Below are 18,001 nucleotides of genomic sequence, written 5' to 3'. Positions count from 1 at the left end.
CCACCCGCCTGCGCATGCGCCGCGGGGCGGGGCCGGCGGCCGCGGCCGGGCAGCGATGGCGGCGGCGGGGCCGGCCGGCTGGGTCCCGGCATTCCCACCCCGGCACTCCCACCCCGGCATTCCCGTCCCGGCATTCCTGTCCCGAGAGCTGGCCGGCCGGCCTGTCCCCTTGCTGCCAGGCCTTGGTCTCCGCAAAGTTCCTGCTCACTGCCGGGGATACCTAAAGGCTAATGTTGAATTAAGAAAGGGCCCACTCGAATAAATAAAGTCAGCATTTTTATACGCCAGTGATAACCAGAAGTTCCTCTAGGTGGGTTGTACGCTCTGGGTTTGTTGTCGAATATAACAAGATACCAAACACCAAAAACTGGATTTGCCACCAAAGAGGGCTAAAAAGATGTTGGGTACCATCCCACACGACCGGCAGAGACCGTTCTCTAATACATGGCCATGTGTAATAAGACCTACACAGTTAATTAGCATATGTACAAGGTTGCTTGGAAATAGCGGTAAACTTCTTGGAATGTAAATACATATTTGTATAAAAAATTGTATATAAGTAATAGAAATGTGAATCTTACTGTCCATAACAGGCAGAGATGCACCTCCCTACTCCCCATTTACCTGGCACTGTAACAAAGTAGTGTCAGCTTTCTAACCTGTAACTCTGGTTTGAAGGTTTTCTTTCCCAGTTTTCAGTGACACTGGCATGTTGTGTGCAGCTACATGCGTGAGAAATTACCTCATTAACACAGCAGCGTGCCCTGCTAGAATCAGTCCTGGTTGCCAGAGCAATTCTACTGACTGCAACTAGGAATTATCTGGTTTAAAACACTCTGTAAAAACTCCTGTGTTGTGGCTCTCATGTAGCATTAGGTGGCAAAATCTTGGCTTTATTGCTAAAATGGTCACAGAGGCACAGCATAAGGGGATCAAGCATAAGGCGGTCCTTATGCTGAACTGTAACTCTGAATTATACTAGACTTGCTCTGCAAGTTTATCCCAGGTTTCTGTGTTGTACCAGTTTCTGTGTCGCTAAACAGTACTTATAACCTGGAGTTTTCTTACGTTCTGGTGTGCCAACAATTTACAATTTTACAATTTTACCCTCTAGCTTAAACTAGCAGAATTTATAACAACAGCATTAACAAAAAGACTAGTTTCTTACACAACGCTTTGGGTTTCATCCTGTATAAAATGAATAGAGATGTATATATGTACACTAAGTTTGCTATACACCATACTGTAAGTATACTATATATTGCGTATTAGATACAAGCTTCGCTTTCTGGAAGCAATGGAGAAATGTCTCTCAGGGTACAGGAGAGCTTGCAACATGGAGGGATCCATTACAAGACACAAGAGGTCTTCCCAAACTTAGTTTACACATCAGGTGGCAGTAAGGAACCACAAGTAGGAGTTTCATGGAGTTGGCTTCTCACAAACAAAGTTACACCTCCTTTTTCTCTGCTCTTAGTGGACACTGAACCTTCAAAAACTAGGGCTGTGATCTGCATCACTCAGCCTCAGACCTTCTCCCCAGGCTGAGCCAGACATGCAGGTCCCACACTAGCTGGGTTCCTGGAGGCTCCCATGGCACGCCTCCACATGGTCACCTCTGCCTCTTTGCTAAAAACAGAACATGGCTTTTGCTGACCTAGCCTGCCTGCAAGCACCAGTCCCAGCCTCTGCTGTTTACCCTCTTTATGTGGTAGCTCTGAGCCAAAATAGCAAAACCACACTCATTTGCTGTCTTATCATTCTGATCTTCATAAGCAACAACTGTTCTCTTTCAGCATCTCAAAAGGCACAAACAAATTACATTAGGTTTAGGGTAATGAGGTAGGAAGGGACTTCTTGGACTATCAGATCCATTCTCCCACTCTTGTAGATACCACATCATATAGTCCTTTCTCTAGTCCTGTCAAGCTCTGTCTGATAGTGTGGATATTTTTTCCCCCGACTGCTCTAGCTCATACCTGTTCCAAACACTCCCATGATTTCAAGTTGTGATTTCCAGTCTTAACATAAGCTGTGGCTAGTCTGAATCCTTTTGTTCTTGTTCAAACACTGTCCTTTAGTATACAGGACATTATTGTGCTTTCATTTCCTCTGTAAAAAGCATCATTGATCGTAGCCTTCATTTGGATGTACCAAATCCAGGATTTATCAAACCAAGAAGTTCTTGACTTCTCTTGAAAAGAGGAGATGATTAGTTCTTTGGAGCATCCTACAATTCTCTACATTGTTTGCAGCTTCAGCTCATGTTTATGTCACAGGGGTGAGCATAATTGACTCCTCATTTGAGATGAGGTCTCCCCCTGTTGTTTTCAGCAATGATGCTTCTACTTTTCCTTTTTGTAGTCGTATTTTTTGGAGTAGAAAACTGAAGGGTTATTTGGTAAGGGGGAAATAAACTGTCTTGAAATATATCTGGATATTAGGGTAAATTGACATTCGTGTGCAAACTTCTCAGTGTGCAGCTCTGTGGGCTGTTTCCACTCAAAGCCTAGATCAGGCCATATTTTATAATGGGTCTAGAAATGGAAGAGGTCAGGTCTAGAAATGGAAGAGGTTTTTGTTCTCATTGTCTCAGATATTATTGCCTGTTAGGGCCCATACCTCATGAGAAACCTGTGTCTGATTTTAATGTGGTTACATTGGAAGCCAGATTTTCACCTTATTTGGAAGTAAAACATCAGCCTAAAGCCAAGCCCACAAGCCTGCTCCATCCATCTGCAGTATCATCTGCTGTGATTATTTAATTTACAAACATGTGCAATAATTATATCCCAGTGCTACATTCACAGATTTTATATTCTGAAAAGAAGGGAAGAGCAAGGGTTGCAGACGAAAGATTTATCAGCTCTTTGATTCCTCAGGAATGTGCAGAGAATCAGATGATTGCATTTTGTGTGTAGCAGTGGTGTAAATCTGTAAGAGGGACTTGTGCAAGAGAATTTAGGAGATTTTGGTGACATGTTTGGATTGGAAACTTCAATCCTTGTCTTGCTTTGATATGGCTGTGGTCACAGCAGCAATTTGCAGTAATTTTGACTTAAACAGTTAACATTTTCTCCAAGCTGTGGACACAGCTATCAACATCTAGGAGTTGCATGGCATGTTATTCTCTTCAAATGCCTAGGGGAACAGGTAATTCTAGATAACTACACTGACAAATATATAATGTGTCCAAGGTTCAGACTCCCAGTAGATTAACCCTGTCTAAATTTGGGCTTCCTCAATGCTGTCATTCCTGACTGCCCTGTCCAACTCCTGCTAGGTGTACAACAGTGGGTATATGATTGCAGAGTGAGACAGTTCATTGCCCTGCAGCAGATAACTCTGTGATCCATGATCTAAACATAGATGCTTGTGCAGAGAAGAGGGCAGGAAGATGTGGTTGTGGAAAAAAGTAAGGTCAGAATCTAGTGACACAACTAAAATTTGAATTTAACCCTGGACTTCCTCACAAATTTCCACTACAGACAGTACCAATCATCACTCCACCTCACAGTATATAGAATATTCCTTCACAGTGATCAGCATAAAAAATATCCTATATTCTTAAAAGCCATAGGCAAATAGGTGCAACTCCTGAAATGCACCAGCCTCCATAAGATACCAACAAAGGTTAAACATACTTCCAGGCTATGAGACACCCCTGCAACTGCTTTGAGGAGAGTGCTGCAGATAGCTGTGTCCCTCACTCAATCAAGAGACCTTGTCCCAAGAGAAGGGACAATGTTTCTGAGTGACCTTTTGAATGATGTATACTAGTTTAATGCAGTAAACAGAATTACAGTGGCTGTGTACCCTGGGTATCACAGTTACCCATGAGAACCTGAACTGGAACCTATGCAGGAAACCATACAACAATTAGAATTTACTCTGGAAGAGATCAAAGCTCAAAATCTTGCCAGAACCCGCCTCCTAACCATTAACCAACCTCCCAAGCTCTTCAAACCCATTGTCAGAAACAGACTCCTGCAGACCAGTAAACACTGGGTGGAACTGTATCATGCCCAAGCAGCAATTGCAGACCTGTAGACCACGGTTCCCCTGACATTTTGTTTTCCCATAAGTGTACTACCAATGACCATTGATGCTACATGTGCATTCCAGAGCAGGCTGCCCTTTGTAAACCCACCGAGTGCCCCCATGGAAACCCTTGTGTGTAACCCATCTGTCCTAGAGTGTGAAAAAAGCAGGATGGGAACATGCTTTTGCAGTGAGAAAACCTTTTTCCCATCACCAGCACCCTGTGGCTAATCCTTCAGTTTTGATCCTCAAGGGAGATCCATAAATGATAAGCCTGAGAACTGAAACTGATAACTTGGCAGAGACAGTGATCTTACAGCATTTTATGGTTTTCCGATCCCTCTTAAACCCAGCCCTTCACTGTTTAGTGTTAACTGCCTACCTTTCCTTGTTTCACAGGGGGGATATGAACTTTATCACCTTTCTCTTGCTAATTCTCTCACCCATTCCTGCTAAACGTTAGCGCCTCTTTTTGGTGTAAAGTGTCCGATTGAGTGACATAATTAAATTAAGCTCAGACCATTGTCTTCCAACCTGTCTTTAGTCTGAAAGTTGCTGTTTCTCTTTCAGATTTAAAGAAAGTCTTTGAACGCCTTAAACTTTGCCTGTTCTTTCACATTCATCAGTTGATGTATTAAAATATATACTTTCTCCAGCAGATGGCAACACGCTTCTAAATTATTCACAGCATGTCTGAGAGGCTGGACTAGTTCCTAAGCAAGTCGGATCGGAGATGAAATTGAGTTTGAGAAAAGGACTTAATGCAATACGGTGTTTGTCTCCCTTTGGAACGTTCAAGAAAGTATTTTTTAAGCTAGTGGCATTGTTATTTCATTTAAACTTATTATTCTTTAATCTGAAAATGTAGCATAATATTGTTGTGGCTCATTGCCTCTACATTTAACAGTAGTGGCAGTGAACAGATGAACCAGGACCTCTCTGTGCATCTTCCCGGCATTGCCTTTATTTCCAAAGAGCAATGAAGTAGTTCAGAGGCCAGGATAGTGGGAGCTGTATTCCAACATTGTTTCTCTCTCCTTTCTTTTTCCCCAAAGGCATTTCGAAAGCACACATCTCCAGTTCACACCAGAAGTATCCATTAGCTGCTATAGAATTGTAAAATATTTTTATTGCTGGAGACTCAGGAACTATAGAATTTCTATCAATCAAAATCTCTAATAAACGAAAGTAAGTACTAGAATAATTCTTCCTTGGATTTCTCCTGTCATAATTTTTCTAGGAATAGGTACAGCCTGATGTTTTACTGACTTGGTGATGTGTCTGTTTCTGCCTCTGCAAAGTGGATAGAAAATGATACAAAGAAGCGTTTGACATCACTTCCTGGAGGTTACACTAACTAGACAAGACACACCTCAAGGGAAAACCAGGCTCGGGTTCTTGTCTTCACCCTTTTGTCTGTCACTCCTTTTAAGTGGTAATTACAGTTACCTTGATTTTTTCCCAGGCAGGAAGCACACTCAGGTGCATGACAAACACTGAGTGACTCAGAACTGAGCTTGCAATTACTAATTCGAGCAGCTGGGCAGCGGCTGTACCTCGATTTCTTCAGTGTCTCTTGACATCACGGGATCCAGTTTGCTCTGGCACCTGCACTCCAGTTTAGCCCCGCTCTCAGTGCAGATCCCCACCCACCTGCCCTGTGTGTGATGGCATTGTCACCTGTTCTCAGGTTGCCCCCATTTCTCATTGTTTAGGTTTCTCTTGTGCAGCACTGTGAACAGGCTCAGAAATGGGATCCCAAGGCACTATTTGCTAAGGAACCATATTGACATATGCAGCCCACTTGTACAAATGCAGGTAACGCTGAAGGCTGGGTTTGCTCACTACCATGTTAGGAGGGGCTGATATTTTTTTTTTTCCCTTTCCCTTGGTGAGAAGGGAGCCATGCTATTTTTAAAACTGCCATCTCCCATAACATGCAATGCTTTTTCTGAGGCAACACGAGTAATTTGCTAGGCTTTGCAAAAATGAGAATGGCTTCCACTCTGTGAGTTTCGGACAAGACTGGGGAGCAGAATATGCTGATATTCTGCCAAGGAGGCAGAATACAGTGTTGTCAGAGGAACAGAGTACAAGGTTGTTGGAGGTCAAGTATTGCTCAGGAGCCACTGAAAGTCGGGAACACTATCTGCTAAAAAGCTCAGTGTCACCATTTCCCCATATTATAACACTGCACTTCAGAATGGAAATTATATTTGATAGTTTGAGCTGATCTTTAGTTTCATCCCCACAAAGGACAAGCCTGTGTGTCCTCCTCCTCCAAACTGGCTTATGTACTGCTCTTGATTTGGTCCATAGGTGGACTTCTCCTGCCACAGCAGCAGTGAGAAAAATTACTATAATTAAAAGAAATGGGAAGAACAGGAAGCATCTTCCTCTAAATAACCAGGTTTTTTAATAACAGGACTTTGTACAGATGCATAAAGTTTGTTTGGTGGTGACAGTCATACACTGCCTGAATATAGAAATATATTTCCACTATAAATCACTTTAATGGAGCAGCTTTTCTGTGCAGCCTAGATAGTGCAGCTCAGCTGAGTAATTGCTAAACACTAACAGGACCTGAAATCTGTATTTGATCTCCCTGGAAAGAGTTTGATCTTCTGCACTTACTTCCTGGTGGATAGGAATTCACATAATGAGAAATACCATCATAATTTGTACTAATTATAATTCCTGGGAGTGAGGCCAAATACAGCCTTGCAGACTGTGTATTTCCCACTCAGGCACAACTGATTTTGGCAGAGGAGTACGTCAGGCAAGCAGCACACAATGGGGCTCTCCTAATGTACCTGCTACCTACACAGGCAGAGTAGACAGTCACCAGAACTGTTGGTTCAGCAGCTCAGGGAATGGGACAGACTTTCACTGCAGAAAAGTCATAACTGTGCAAAATATCTGACTGCTCTCTGCATTGTGAAACTAAACCTGCATCCACTATTAGCTGTCAGGACCAAGGCAAGATCTGAGAAACGAATCCATGGGAGCGGCCCGGTTTGTTTGCTTAATCACTTTGTTTAAACATAGATTAAAAATCACTTAAGCTTATTGACAAATTAAGTGTGTGTCAACCAACGGTTGTCAGAAACAGCAGGTAAAAAGAAGCGTGGTCCCAGAAGGAAGAGATTTTAGGTAAGGAATAAGAGAAAAAGGGCTGGATGCATGGAGTGGGCAACAGTGTATCTTCTTAAGGGAGATACATTCCTAAGCAAACAGCAAATAGGGAACTTGAACTGTCAACTTCTCTTCATCTCTTGTCCCTGCCAACAGTGAACATTTTGGTGAATAATCCCTCATTTACATTCATTTCTTCTGATTAAATGGAAATGTCATAGTTCACAGAAAGTCAGCCAGAGTCTGAAATGCACTGGGAAAGCTTTGTAAGATCCTTGCTTGCTGTGCTGCCTGTCCCATCTGCAATGTAGCATGTCCTTGCTGGTCCCATTGGAGGTACTGCCACGCCTCACACATTGCGGAGTATGGCCTGCCCCAGTGCATTCAGCCTTTTCTGGAGCTGTCACCTGGCTCTGAACTAGCACTGAAGAGCCTGGCACTGGAAAAAGCCAGTCTAATGCAAGCCAGTCCCTTGAGATAGCAGCCACTTGCTGCAGCAAGACTAACTGGCACATGTTTTAGCAGCAGCCTAGTTTCTAATACCATCCCCGTTTTTTGTAGCTGTAGAAATTTAAGGCTGTGCTATGTGTAAAAATACATAAGGGGTTGATTAAAACAAACTGTTAGAGAGAACTGCAGTGGAAAAGCTGTCTTGCATTTCCCAGGAAGGTTATTGGCTGCCTCCAGAGTGATTCAGTGGACACAGTTTGTCCACTGAACCTGAAGAGTTGCAGTGCTTATGACTTTCTGCCAACCATAGGGAAAAGCACTCTAGATTGTGCCTGACTTAAAGATTTCTTCTTAAGTGCAAAATTAGTGTAGGTGGAACATCTTTGTATCTTCTCAGCATGGATGCAAACTACAGCAAGACAAACTCATGAACTGCTAATCAGCAGCTGCTTGAAGCACAGCACTGCCTAGTGCAGACAGATCTGCCTTGCTGAGAGGACTGTGAAGGACATCATGGTAACTAAATGAGTGTTGCTTATTGACAGCCTGAGTTTAGCTCCTCCGTTAGTAAGCAGCTCCACATTCAAAGCTCATGTTGCAATATTGGGTATTGCAGGAATTAATACTTTCCCTCTGGTGTTTCAAATCACTTGGAGGTGCTACACTGGCGTGCAATGATGGCTGAGATAGTGTGGCTGTATCTCTCCTTTTATGTGGTGTGTTCCCACTCCTCTGTTTAGTCATACTTCTTTAGACGGTGAGATCCTCGGGGCAGGGATGGAGCCGTCTTCTTAGCTGCCAAGGGCACAGTGTGGTGTGTGAGCTACCAGAGGTGAATATGAAAAACAGGCAGCAGACTGGGAACTCCTGCACTTGTCCATGCAGCTGGGAAAATACACTTTGTGGCTTTTGCCAGCAGGTAGCAACAGCTTGGCTGAGTCCCAGCAGCCCAGTAATGGCAATCATTTAGTTAACAGATGTGATGACTTTTGGCCATTTGTTTTATATTGTCCTTCACAATATTGACCAGCACTGTTGGTTTTACTTCTGTCCTGATTTCATGGCAGAAATCACAGATGTCCCAAATGGCACCGTGGAGCTGCTTTGAAAGATCAAAAAAGAAGCAGGGGCGACTTGGATGGAGCGCGGCTTTCCAGTGTGTGCGCGGCTCAGAGTACGGCGTGGCACCTGCCGAAATGCCGAGGGCAGGCGCAGCCGGGGAGCAGCGCGGAGGACGGGCGTGCAGCAGCGGGACCCTCGCCCGCGGGACGGCGGCGGGAAGAGGAGGCCGGGCCGGGCCGAGCAGGGCTGGGCACGGGCACCTCCCGGCGGGGCGGGACAGGGCGGGACTAGGGAAATAGGAGCTGGTTTTGTGCGCAGGGCGGCAGGTGTTGTGATGAAGAGCGAAACTCGGCGGGCTGGAGAGGGTGGCCCAGCACGGCAGCCCCGACAGCAGCTCTCTCTCAGGAGCATGGCAGCGGCCCCGCCGCGCAGCTCCCCACGCTGAGCCCTGCCGAGTCCGCCGTGCCACCGTCAGTGCCATTGCCATGCCTCCCCAGGAGCTCCTGGATTACGCGCCCGCGCTACGGAGACACAGCCCGCCCCGGGGCAGCGGCCCGGAGCTGGGAATCAAGTGCGTGCTGGTGGGCGATGGTGCCGTGGGCAAGACCAGCCTGGTGGTCAGCTACACCACCAACGGGTACCCCGACGAGTACCAGCCCACCGCCCTCGACACCTTCTCCGGTAGGTGCCCGCCCGGGCTGCGCGGGGCATGGGGCGGCCGGGAGGATCCAGTCTGCAGCAGCGAAACCTCGGGACGCGGCGTGGGGAGGAGCGGGGTCCCGGGGTGGATGGCGGCGAGCGCTCCCGGGGCCACGGCTGCCCGTGCGGGGCTGCGCACCGGGGCCTCTGCGGGCGGTGCAGCCTGCAGGGATTCCTCCGAGGTTTTGTGAGGTTTAGCAGGTGGAGGTCCTCTGTTCTGCAGCTGTGTCGCGCTGATTTGCAAGTTCCATGAACTTGGGCAGCTTCCAGGTTTTGTGGTGTTGTCATGACTAAATAGAGGGGGCTTCGTTTTTTGGTATTTTTATTGTTTGTGGTGGTTTCAGCTTCAGAAATAGCCGACAGTGTAACGCTGTGATTTTAGCTTCAGCTGATACTCAGGAAAGCCATCATTTTCCCTCCATGTCTGGTGAAGTTAGCATTGAACAGAGGTTGTCAAAAAGCTGATGAGATTTATAAGTCTGGCTAGAATTGCAAGCTGATGAGCTCTCATTAGTTTTCACTTTTGTAAATGCTATCTTTGTTCTTCTTCTACACTCCTCTTCCTTTGGGCTCCAATTTCTAATATAAACCCCAGGAGAATACAAAGCCCTTTGAAAGATTTCTTATCTTCATTTGATATGAAGAAACACAGCACTACTTGACAATGTAGATTGGTAGATTAGAGATGCGCTCAAGTCAGACCAGGAATGAGACATCTAATGTGTCTTAGGGTTGCTTAGAGGGAGTGTTTTGTTTGAATGTCCCCCCTCAGCTGCTCACTCTGAGAGCTGTTGATTTACCTTGACTTTCTCCAAGCTATTCCACAGTCACTTGAAGGAACTGGCCTGGGAACACGCTGCTGTTCATGGTCTAGAAGTCCTTTGTGCACAGATGTAAGGAATCATGAGTCCTCCAAGGGAAAGGTTACTGCTCTCTCTGCATTAATGTGTATGGATTAGACAAAGAGATTACTGTAATTATTAGACTGTACATTTTTGAAAGAGCAAATCCATAATTAAATGGCCCAGAAAGGTGAAGGCAAGATGAGACACCCTGATTAACAGCAGGTAATCTGAAGATAGCTGCGCATGGGTTCAGTTCCAGTCTGGATCACAGGATTTGTAACCGATAGAAATAAAAAACATTAAAAATGTGTCTTGTGAAGTTTACTTTCTGCTTATTGGGAGGAAATGGAAGAACAGACAAGTTTTCCTTCCCACTCCTACACTTACCCTGGATAAGCCTGAAGAAAGTCCTTTCCTGGAGCCAAATATTATGCTTCTGGATCTAGCTCAGAAATTTCAACCCAATTCCTTCCACTTTTGGGGAATACCTGCCATTGAAACAGCTGGCAAAACTTAGCAGTTTAAATTCTAACCTTAATCCTGGTCACACGACTGTGATGCCAATAACAAGATGGGAGAAGGTGTTGCATTATTGGGGGGTGTCTCTGGGACGGTGACCCAGCCATATACAGATGTAGTCTGGCTGCTACCTCCTGCCAGGTAGAGCAGCCTTGAGTGAAATACGTACCCAGTGACCTTTCTCCACCAGGCTATCCTGTTCTGCCAGCCCCTTCACTATTGTACCATGATCCATCCTCATCCTGAGGGTGTGGACCTTGTGAGGGCAGTATTTGGAGAGCTGTTGCAGAGTTGCTAACGTAGCTCAAGCTCGCAACAGATGGGATGAAACTTTGTGCAAACGCTGGAGCAGTAGGTAATATATGTGGCGAGTTTCTTCTGAAGATGACAAGACATTTCTGAGAGGCTAATTCCTTCTCTCTATGCACTTGTGAGACGAGAAAAGCAGATACTAGAAAGTCAAATGCCTGCTGCCTTGAAGATCAAGTCAGGATCTAGCAGGTTCTTTGATCAGGAGCAGGTTTCTCTTCCTCCTCTGGGGCAACGATATGGTAACAGCCCAACTGTTTCCCAGTCACACGGAAGCAATGACTTTCAGCTACTCCACGAGGAGTGGCACTGTGGTGGACACACCCACCCCTTTATTTTTCTTCCAGTCTTGGTCTCCCACCAAACTTCATCTTTTTGTCTTTTTGTCTTTTTGTCTTTTTGTCTTTTTGTCTTTTTGTCTTCTTTCCCCCCCAGACTGCTTTCAGGGAGGAGTGCTCTCCTTCAAAAGCTTATTTTTCTGTCACTTCTCACCTGGCAAATTACTTCAAGAATCACTAACAATTGATCCTGCTTCTGGTTGGGAGATTTTTTTGTTTGTGGATTTCGGGGGTTTTTTTTGGCTTGGTTTTGGGGTTTTTTTTAAATGAAAAGGACAATAAAGCCTCCTACCTGCACACAGCAGTAGAGTTTTGCTAACTCATGTCAAGTGCCAGCCATTGTCACCTTAGCCATGATGTCTGCCTCTATTGACCCAAGCACAGCTCCATCCACCTTGTCAGGGCTTTCAAGTGATTTCCAGCTCCACAACCCCTTTTCCCCTCTTCTCAGTTCCTAGCCTAATTTCTGCTGTGTCCATGCACTTAAACATCTAACAGTTTCATTCTTAATTATCATCAGAGGTCCTGCCAGCCCTCAGTCTGAGTCAGCTGATACCACATGAAGGCATACTGTGATTAGGGAGTGAAATGGGAGCAAACCTTACATGTGTAACTCAGCAGTTTTTCAGTGTGTGGATAGTCTCTGAAAGGGGTTTCACTCATCACTGTTTCCTTAATAGTTTCTTCATTACAAAGGTGGGTTTTTCCTTAGCTAGGACACTCATGTAAAATTTTTTTTAAGAACAAATCTCTGGTCTGGATGGGAAAAATCTCCAATAGCTTGTTTGACAGAGACTGATTTGAATTTGCTTGGCCAAGAAGATAGGAGCAAATTGCCAAAGTTCTCTGGTTTTATTCTTATCTTTTTTCTTGGGATGTGGAAGAAGAACAAGTGGTTGTCAGGGAACTGATTGGCTAAGGGCTCTTCTTGTCTAGAGGAGCAGCTGTCCAGTAACATGGAACTATTCTTTCAAAATTATGGAGACGAGCACAGAAAACCTGAAAGCTAACAAAAACACACCTGCTGCAGTTCTCTTAATGTTTCCAGTGCAAGCTTCAACAGTCTTAGTGAGGTTTGGGAGGATGCTCAGCTAGGAGGAGATGTGATTTCAGTGAGTCTGTTCAGCAGGGTATGAACCAAAGTACTCAGGAAAAGCCTGTATGAGTGTGCATGTACATGCTGGCCAACTGTTTTAGACTCATCCTTTATTCTCCTTCTACAGTGCAAGTCCTCGTGGATGGAGCCCCGGTCCGAATTCAGCTGTGGGACACTGCTGGACAGGTAAGCTCTATCAAAGCAACTGCCAACTCTGGATCTGTGGGACAGGGATTCTTTTCAGGCTTTGAGGAAGGAGGTGTTTAACTGGGAAGAAAGGAAATGCACTGGTCCAGCCATTTGCTGGTCTGGCAGTCACAGACAAGTGAATGACAGATGTCCTCAACTCTGAAACTTTTGTCTGAAATATGGCATGGCCACAAAGTCAGTACAATGCCCTGCCTCTGTTGCTATCCTAGTTAACTTGTAGAAAAGCTACTGCAGCATCATAGTCTTAGAAGAGCAGTCCAGTGAAGATTTTTTTTTTCCCCCCCTTTTCTACAGGAAGACTTTGACTGTTTGCGCTCTCTTTGTTACCCTGACACCGACGTCTTCCTTGTCTGCTTCAGTGTGGTAAACCCAAGCTCCTTCCAAAACATTACAGAGAAATGGATCCCTGAGATACGAACTCACAACCCCCGGGCACCAGTGCTGCTAGTGGGGACACAGGCAGACTTGCGGGACGATGTCAATGTCCTCATCAGCCTGGATCGCTACCATGTGAAGCCTGTGCCCCGGCCTCAGGCAGAAGGTCTAGCTGACAAAATCCGAGCTGAAGCCTACCTGGAATGCTCAGCACTGACCCAAAAGAACCTAAAAGAAGTTTTTGACATGGCCATTGTCAGTGGTGTTGAGCACAAGGCACGTCAGGAGAAGAAGATGACTGCCAAAGGCATCAAGACTCTCTCTAAATGCCGCTGGAAGAAGTTCTTTTGCTTTGTCTGAAGTTGCTTTGAGGGAGGGGAAAAGAAACACCCAATGCCAGTATTGGCTCTGCACCTTCTTGGAGTGACTGCTCCTATGGCCCCAGCAAGGAGGGTATGATAAGCTGCTGGGCTTGGAAACCTGTCTCTTGCTGGGTACAGTATCAGATGCCAAGGAGACATGAACTAGATTTCCATTGTGCTGAGATGTGTGGAATGGTCCAGGCAGCTGTAATACCTGCTGGACATGTCTGTAGTGTCCCAGACTAACGGGAGCCTTTAGTACATCAAGACTCAGTACCCTAGAACAGGCATGTTCCTTACATTGTTCAAAATTGCCAGTTTTCTGGTTGAATCTCAGTTTCAGAGTTCTGATGCACATAATAAACATGAGGGACTTCTGAAATCAGCCTTTATTTTGGCTGATTTACAGACATGGCAGAGAATAGGGCAGGAGCAGTTAAATGCAACTGCAATGTGGTCAGGCATGGGGTGCAGAGTTTGTAACATGAGACTTGGGTTCCCTCTGATTCCATTTGCCAAAATAGGTAGAATTCACTTGGCTGTGAAAAAGCAGCACTCTTTCTTAAAGGCCCTGCACTAGGAGTACTCTTGAGAAGTTAGTTCCTAAATAAAGGTCATTATCAGGCTGAAGAGAAAATGTACTGGGAGCAACAGTAATATTTTGAGCAAAACCTTCTCTGAGAGGACTCTCTAGTCTGCTGGGTGCAAGTGTTTCAGTCCTATCCTAAGAGGTAGTTGTGGACCTAGAGACCAACTTTGAAAGGCCTTTTGTGTGTGTGGTGTTTCGAAAGAAAAAGAGGTGAGGAAGAGTGAGGTGTGGCTCTGTCTAGCAGAGAAAAAACTGTGTCAGCGAAGGGTTTATACCACTACCAAGGGGTCAAATATACATGGAGAGAGAAGGAAGAAAAGGAAGCAAATTGAAAGGAGAAAGATGGAATGAAGAAAGGTAGATGGAGAAGGAAATAAGAATGAATGTCGTTAAATTAAAGTTGTGATTCTACTTAGTTGAGATGCTAATATGCAGGATAACCTTTAGAGACCTGAAAGCTTTACTAGTGATATGAATTTCAAAGTAATATTGTCCATACATTCAGTTCTGAATCAAAAGGAGGGGGTTATAGTGAGAGAGAGTTTCTCTCCATTACTAAAATCCTCCATTTCAGATCTACACAGAAGAATGGAATGTACCTTGTACTGTTCTTCCTGAGGCTGCAGAACAGGAACACAGGACTCAGGGCTTCTTTTTGTTATGCTTCCCTTTTTTAAAAGTCACTGCTTGATCTGCTGAAATCAAAAGCAAAGGAAATCCATGAAGTTTATGCTGGAGAAAATAATTCCTTAAGTTACACTCCCTTCCCCTCTCACCTGTTTCTCAGGGGATTAATATCTCAGAGAGTCTATTCACATTTTATTATATTTTATTACAGAACTTGAATCAATTTATAAATCCTCTTTTGCAGAGACATTTCATTTTGGTTTATGTAGCAGAGAGCGTGATACATCTGTCAAGCAATGTTTTTGATACTCAGGGAGTTCTCTACATCTGGCTACAGGCCGTCACTTTGGGAACACTCTGGAGTAATGTGACAGAAAGAGAAATAGCTGTGGATGGTTTGCCCTAGACCAAAAGCAAGCATAGGTGAGCTAGCAAGCCTGTAGCAAGGCAAATGTGACTAATGCAGTCTGGCTCCAAACAAATGCCTCCCAACATCTCTGACAGCCAGCTGTTTTTTTAATAGTGCAGCTTGTATAGTTCCCAGGATGTGAAACAAGACTGCTGTCTCCTTGGGCAGTATTGCAGGATGAAAGAGGTGAGGTGTTCCTGTGAAGGGAAGTGGCCCACAGCCTTGGAGCTGCTTCTAAGGTAAGGCTCAGAGACCTGACAAGGATGGTGCAGCAAAATGAGCTGAATGTTGAAAGGACTCCTCCAACTGAAATGCCATTTGAGTCCAGTGAGGAGTTCTAAGAGATGGTGAGCACAGAGACAGTAATTAGAAGTGACATGTCTGACACAAGTCTAGGTAGGACTCCATTTCCTGACAAAGCTCTCACTCAGCAATGCATCCCTGTGTGCATATCCTACCTGTACAGGCACCTTTGCTGTATCATAGTTCAGTTTGTCTGTTGGGTCTTTACACATTTCTTTAGCCTGTGAGACCAAGGGCTGTGGTGTGACCTGCCAGAGAGCATGCCATATCCCTGTGGAGCAAATCCACAGGTGGAAAGAGCACCAGCCTCCTTCCTGCTGAGGACAGCAAGGGCTGACCTGCAGTAACTTTGTATGAAACAGGGGTTATTTCATTCTGGAAAACAAACTGTACTGAGAGCTACTTTTGTTCTATATGATTGTGTCTAAAAGTTGTTGAAATAAATTTTTTTAATGTCCACAATTCGTGTTTGTAATTTTGTCACTGCAAATTAAGTTGGGCTTTAATATGGAGAGGGAGTTACTCCATTTTACTGACAAAAAGCATAACAGGGAAATAGCCCCACTTCTCACTCCATGTCCTAACCCCCACTAGCAATGGTAAAAGTCCCTTCATAGCTGAAACTTTGCAGGTTTCTTCTGTTACCTCAGTTAATCTTTTTCTACCTCAGCAGCCACTCAGTATGGAGGCTGCTGAGGGGGATGGAGTAGCAAACATCCAGGGCTTTCAATGCTTCTCCCCAGAAGCCACTCTCCAGGGACCAGTCAGGAAGCCCTCCCAGCACTCACTGAGCCAAGCCCATGCAGGACATGCATCTGGCACCTTAATGACAGCATGCTGCTCTGTCATTAGGCTGATGGGTAGTTGAGCCACCAGTTTCACTTAATTTACCTTGGCAGTTTAACACTGCTCAAGTGCTGAAAAATTTTACCTGTGCTACATAGGATGCAAGGGCTCCATCCAAGACAGCTCATAGGACTAACCCTTGTAGGCCTATCTTCAGTATTACAGACAGGGCTCCTGACAGTCCAGATGTGGAGCCCCATTGCTGCTCCAAAGTCAGAGGGCTGGAAAGTGAGGTTGCTGAGGGAGGAGTGTGGTGGTTCAGCAGAGAGCTAGGAAAGAAAATGGACAAAAAACAGAGTAGCAGAGGTAATGAGAAAATTCAGAAATTAGAAGGGAATAGGAAATGACTACCAATAAAACATGACTTGGGAACTTGTGTTTTGGGTGAGGAGGTTGTTGGGGTTGTTAGGATTTGTTTGGGGTTTTTTTGAGGGGGAGGGGGCATGGTTATTTACCAAGTCCGCAGTCACACTCTCCTTATAGAGAACCATGGTTTACTAGATATAACGTAACCTATGGGAGTATTTGGAGCTGGCTCCCAGCTTTGTAACTTCCTGGCACTAAATCTTACAGAAGCACCTGTGAATGGAAATAGCAGCAAAGTGTGAATTAACTTTACAGGGAGTGAGTCATTCCACTGAGCCATATCCTGTCATATGCACAATAAGCACTCTAAAACTCCCTGAAATCCGTGAACAAAGCTGAACTCCTGGGTGTGGGGAGGTGAATCTATCTCATTAAATGGAGTTTCCTACCAAAGCCACCTGAGGTGTCTGTAAAGCCTTACTCTCATCCTCTTACGGTGCAGTACTGGATCTGTGCTACTACCTGGCTTTGGTAGAGTCTGGGCTTGTTTCTTCCTTGCAGTGCTGCTTGACCAACCTGTATTTTCAGATGCTGCTGAGAGAACAGAGGAGCTCCTGGGAGACTGTTGCTAACACAAACCACCACACCAGGCTGGGTGAAGCTAGTCCAGTCCATTGCTAGGCCAGCACAATTCCTCACAAGTGCTGCTTAGTTTCTTCCAAAAAGGATCCTTATGATTAGTTCATCTGATTTGTTCCATAGCACAAAGCTCAGCATCAAATGCTAAAAGCACCAACATTCCTACAGGGTAGAAACTCTCTAGTACCTTCTTTCTTGCTCAGGGCTCTGACTTGGATCCTGGATAGCAGATTCCTGCATATCCTTGCATCCAACAGAGTAACTGATAAGGAAGACTGCCCTTCCTATACTGGAGAATGCTGGTTGAGACCCAGCATAAGTAACAGTACAAGTACTTCAGTACAGATATGCACCATGTTTTGTAAATCCACATTAAGCCAGTGTGCTTGCTGCCACTCTCAGCTACCATCTCCAAAGGACCTGAGCTTGGATGTCAGCAACAGTAAAAACACAGTATGGAAAGGACCCTTTAGTTTCTTTTCTCTGTAGATGTCGCATCCTAAATGGGCTTAACTGTGCCAAAAAGGTTTTCAGCTAGTAACACTTCCCTCAGCTTCCACTGAACCCTGACTGGGAATTAAACCCCAAAGTGATACCAAATTTCATCTGATTCAGCACATCCTCCTTCCAGCACTGAAAAGGCAAGTCTGAAGGTCCTTTTGGAGATCTTTATGCTCTGTAGGTTACATCTTATTTATTTTGAAGGGACAGGCTGAACTATTACCAGGTCAGGAGCTGACATGAGCCCAGCAGGAGGAATCCTGCTGAAATGCAATTACCTCACAATGGCATCCTCCCCCCATTTCCTGAGAGGGTGTAATTACATTAACAACCTTATCAC

At 45.1% G+C, this 18,001-nt stretch overlaps 1 protein-coding gene across 1 annotated transcript; it reads left to right on the top strand.

The window, feature by feature from the left end:
• The first annotated feature begins 8,982 nt into the window (after window positions 1-8,982).
• RHOV (ras homolog family member V) lies at window positions 8,983-15,831 on the top strand. The gene is made up of 3 exons (XM_021533624.3): window positions 8,983-9,369; window positions 12,622-12,680; window positions 12,999-15,831. The coding sequence occupies exons 1-3, from the start codon at window positions 9,174-9,176 to the stop codon at window positions 13,437-13,439; spliced, it is 696 nt and encodes a 231-aa protein (XP_021389299.1). The 5' UTR covers window positions 8,983-9,173; the 3' UTR covers window positions 13,440-15,831.
• The last annotated feature ends 2,170 nt before the right edge of the window (window positions 15,832-18,001 follow it).

This window comes from Lonchura striata, chromosome 5, assembly GCF_050655825.1.
Source record: "Lonchura striata isolate lonStrDom1 chromosome 5, ASM5065582v1, whole genome shotgun sequence".
NCBI lineage: Eukaryota > Metazoa > Chordata > Aves > Passeriformes > Estrildidae > Lonchura > Lonchura striata.
This window is presented reverse-complemented; position numbering and strand designations above follow the sequence as displayed.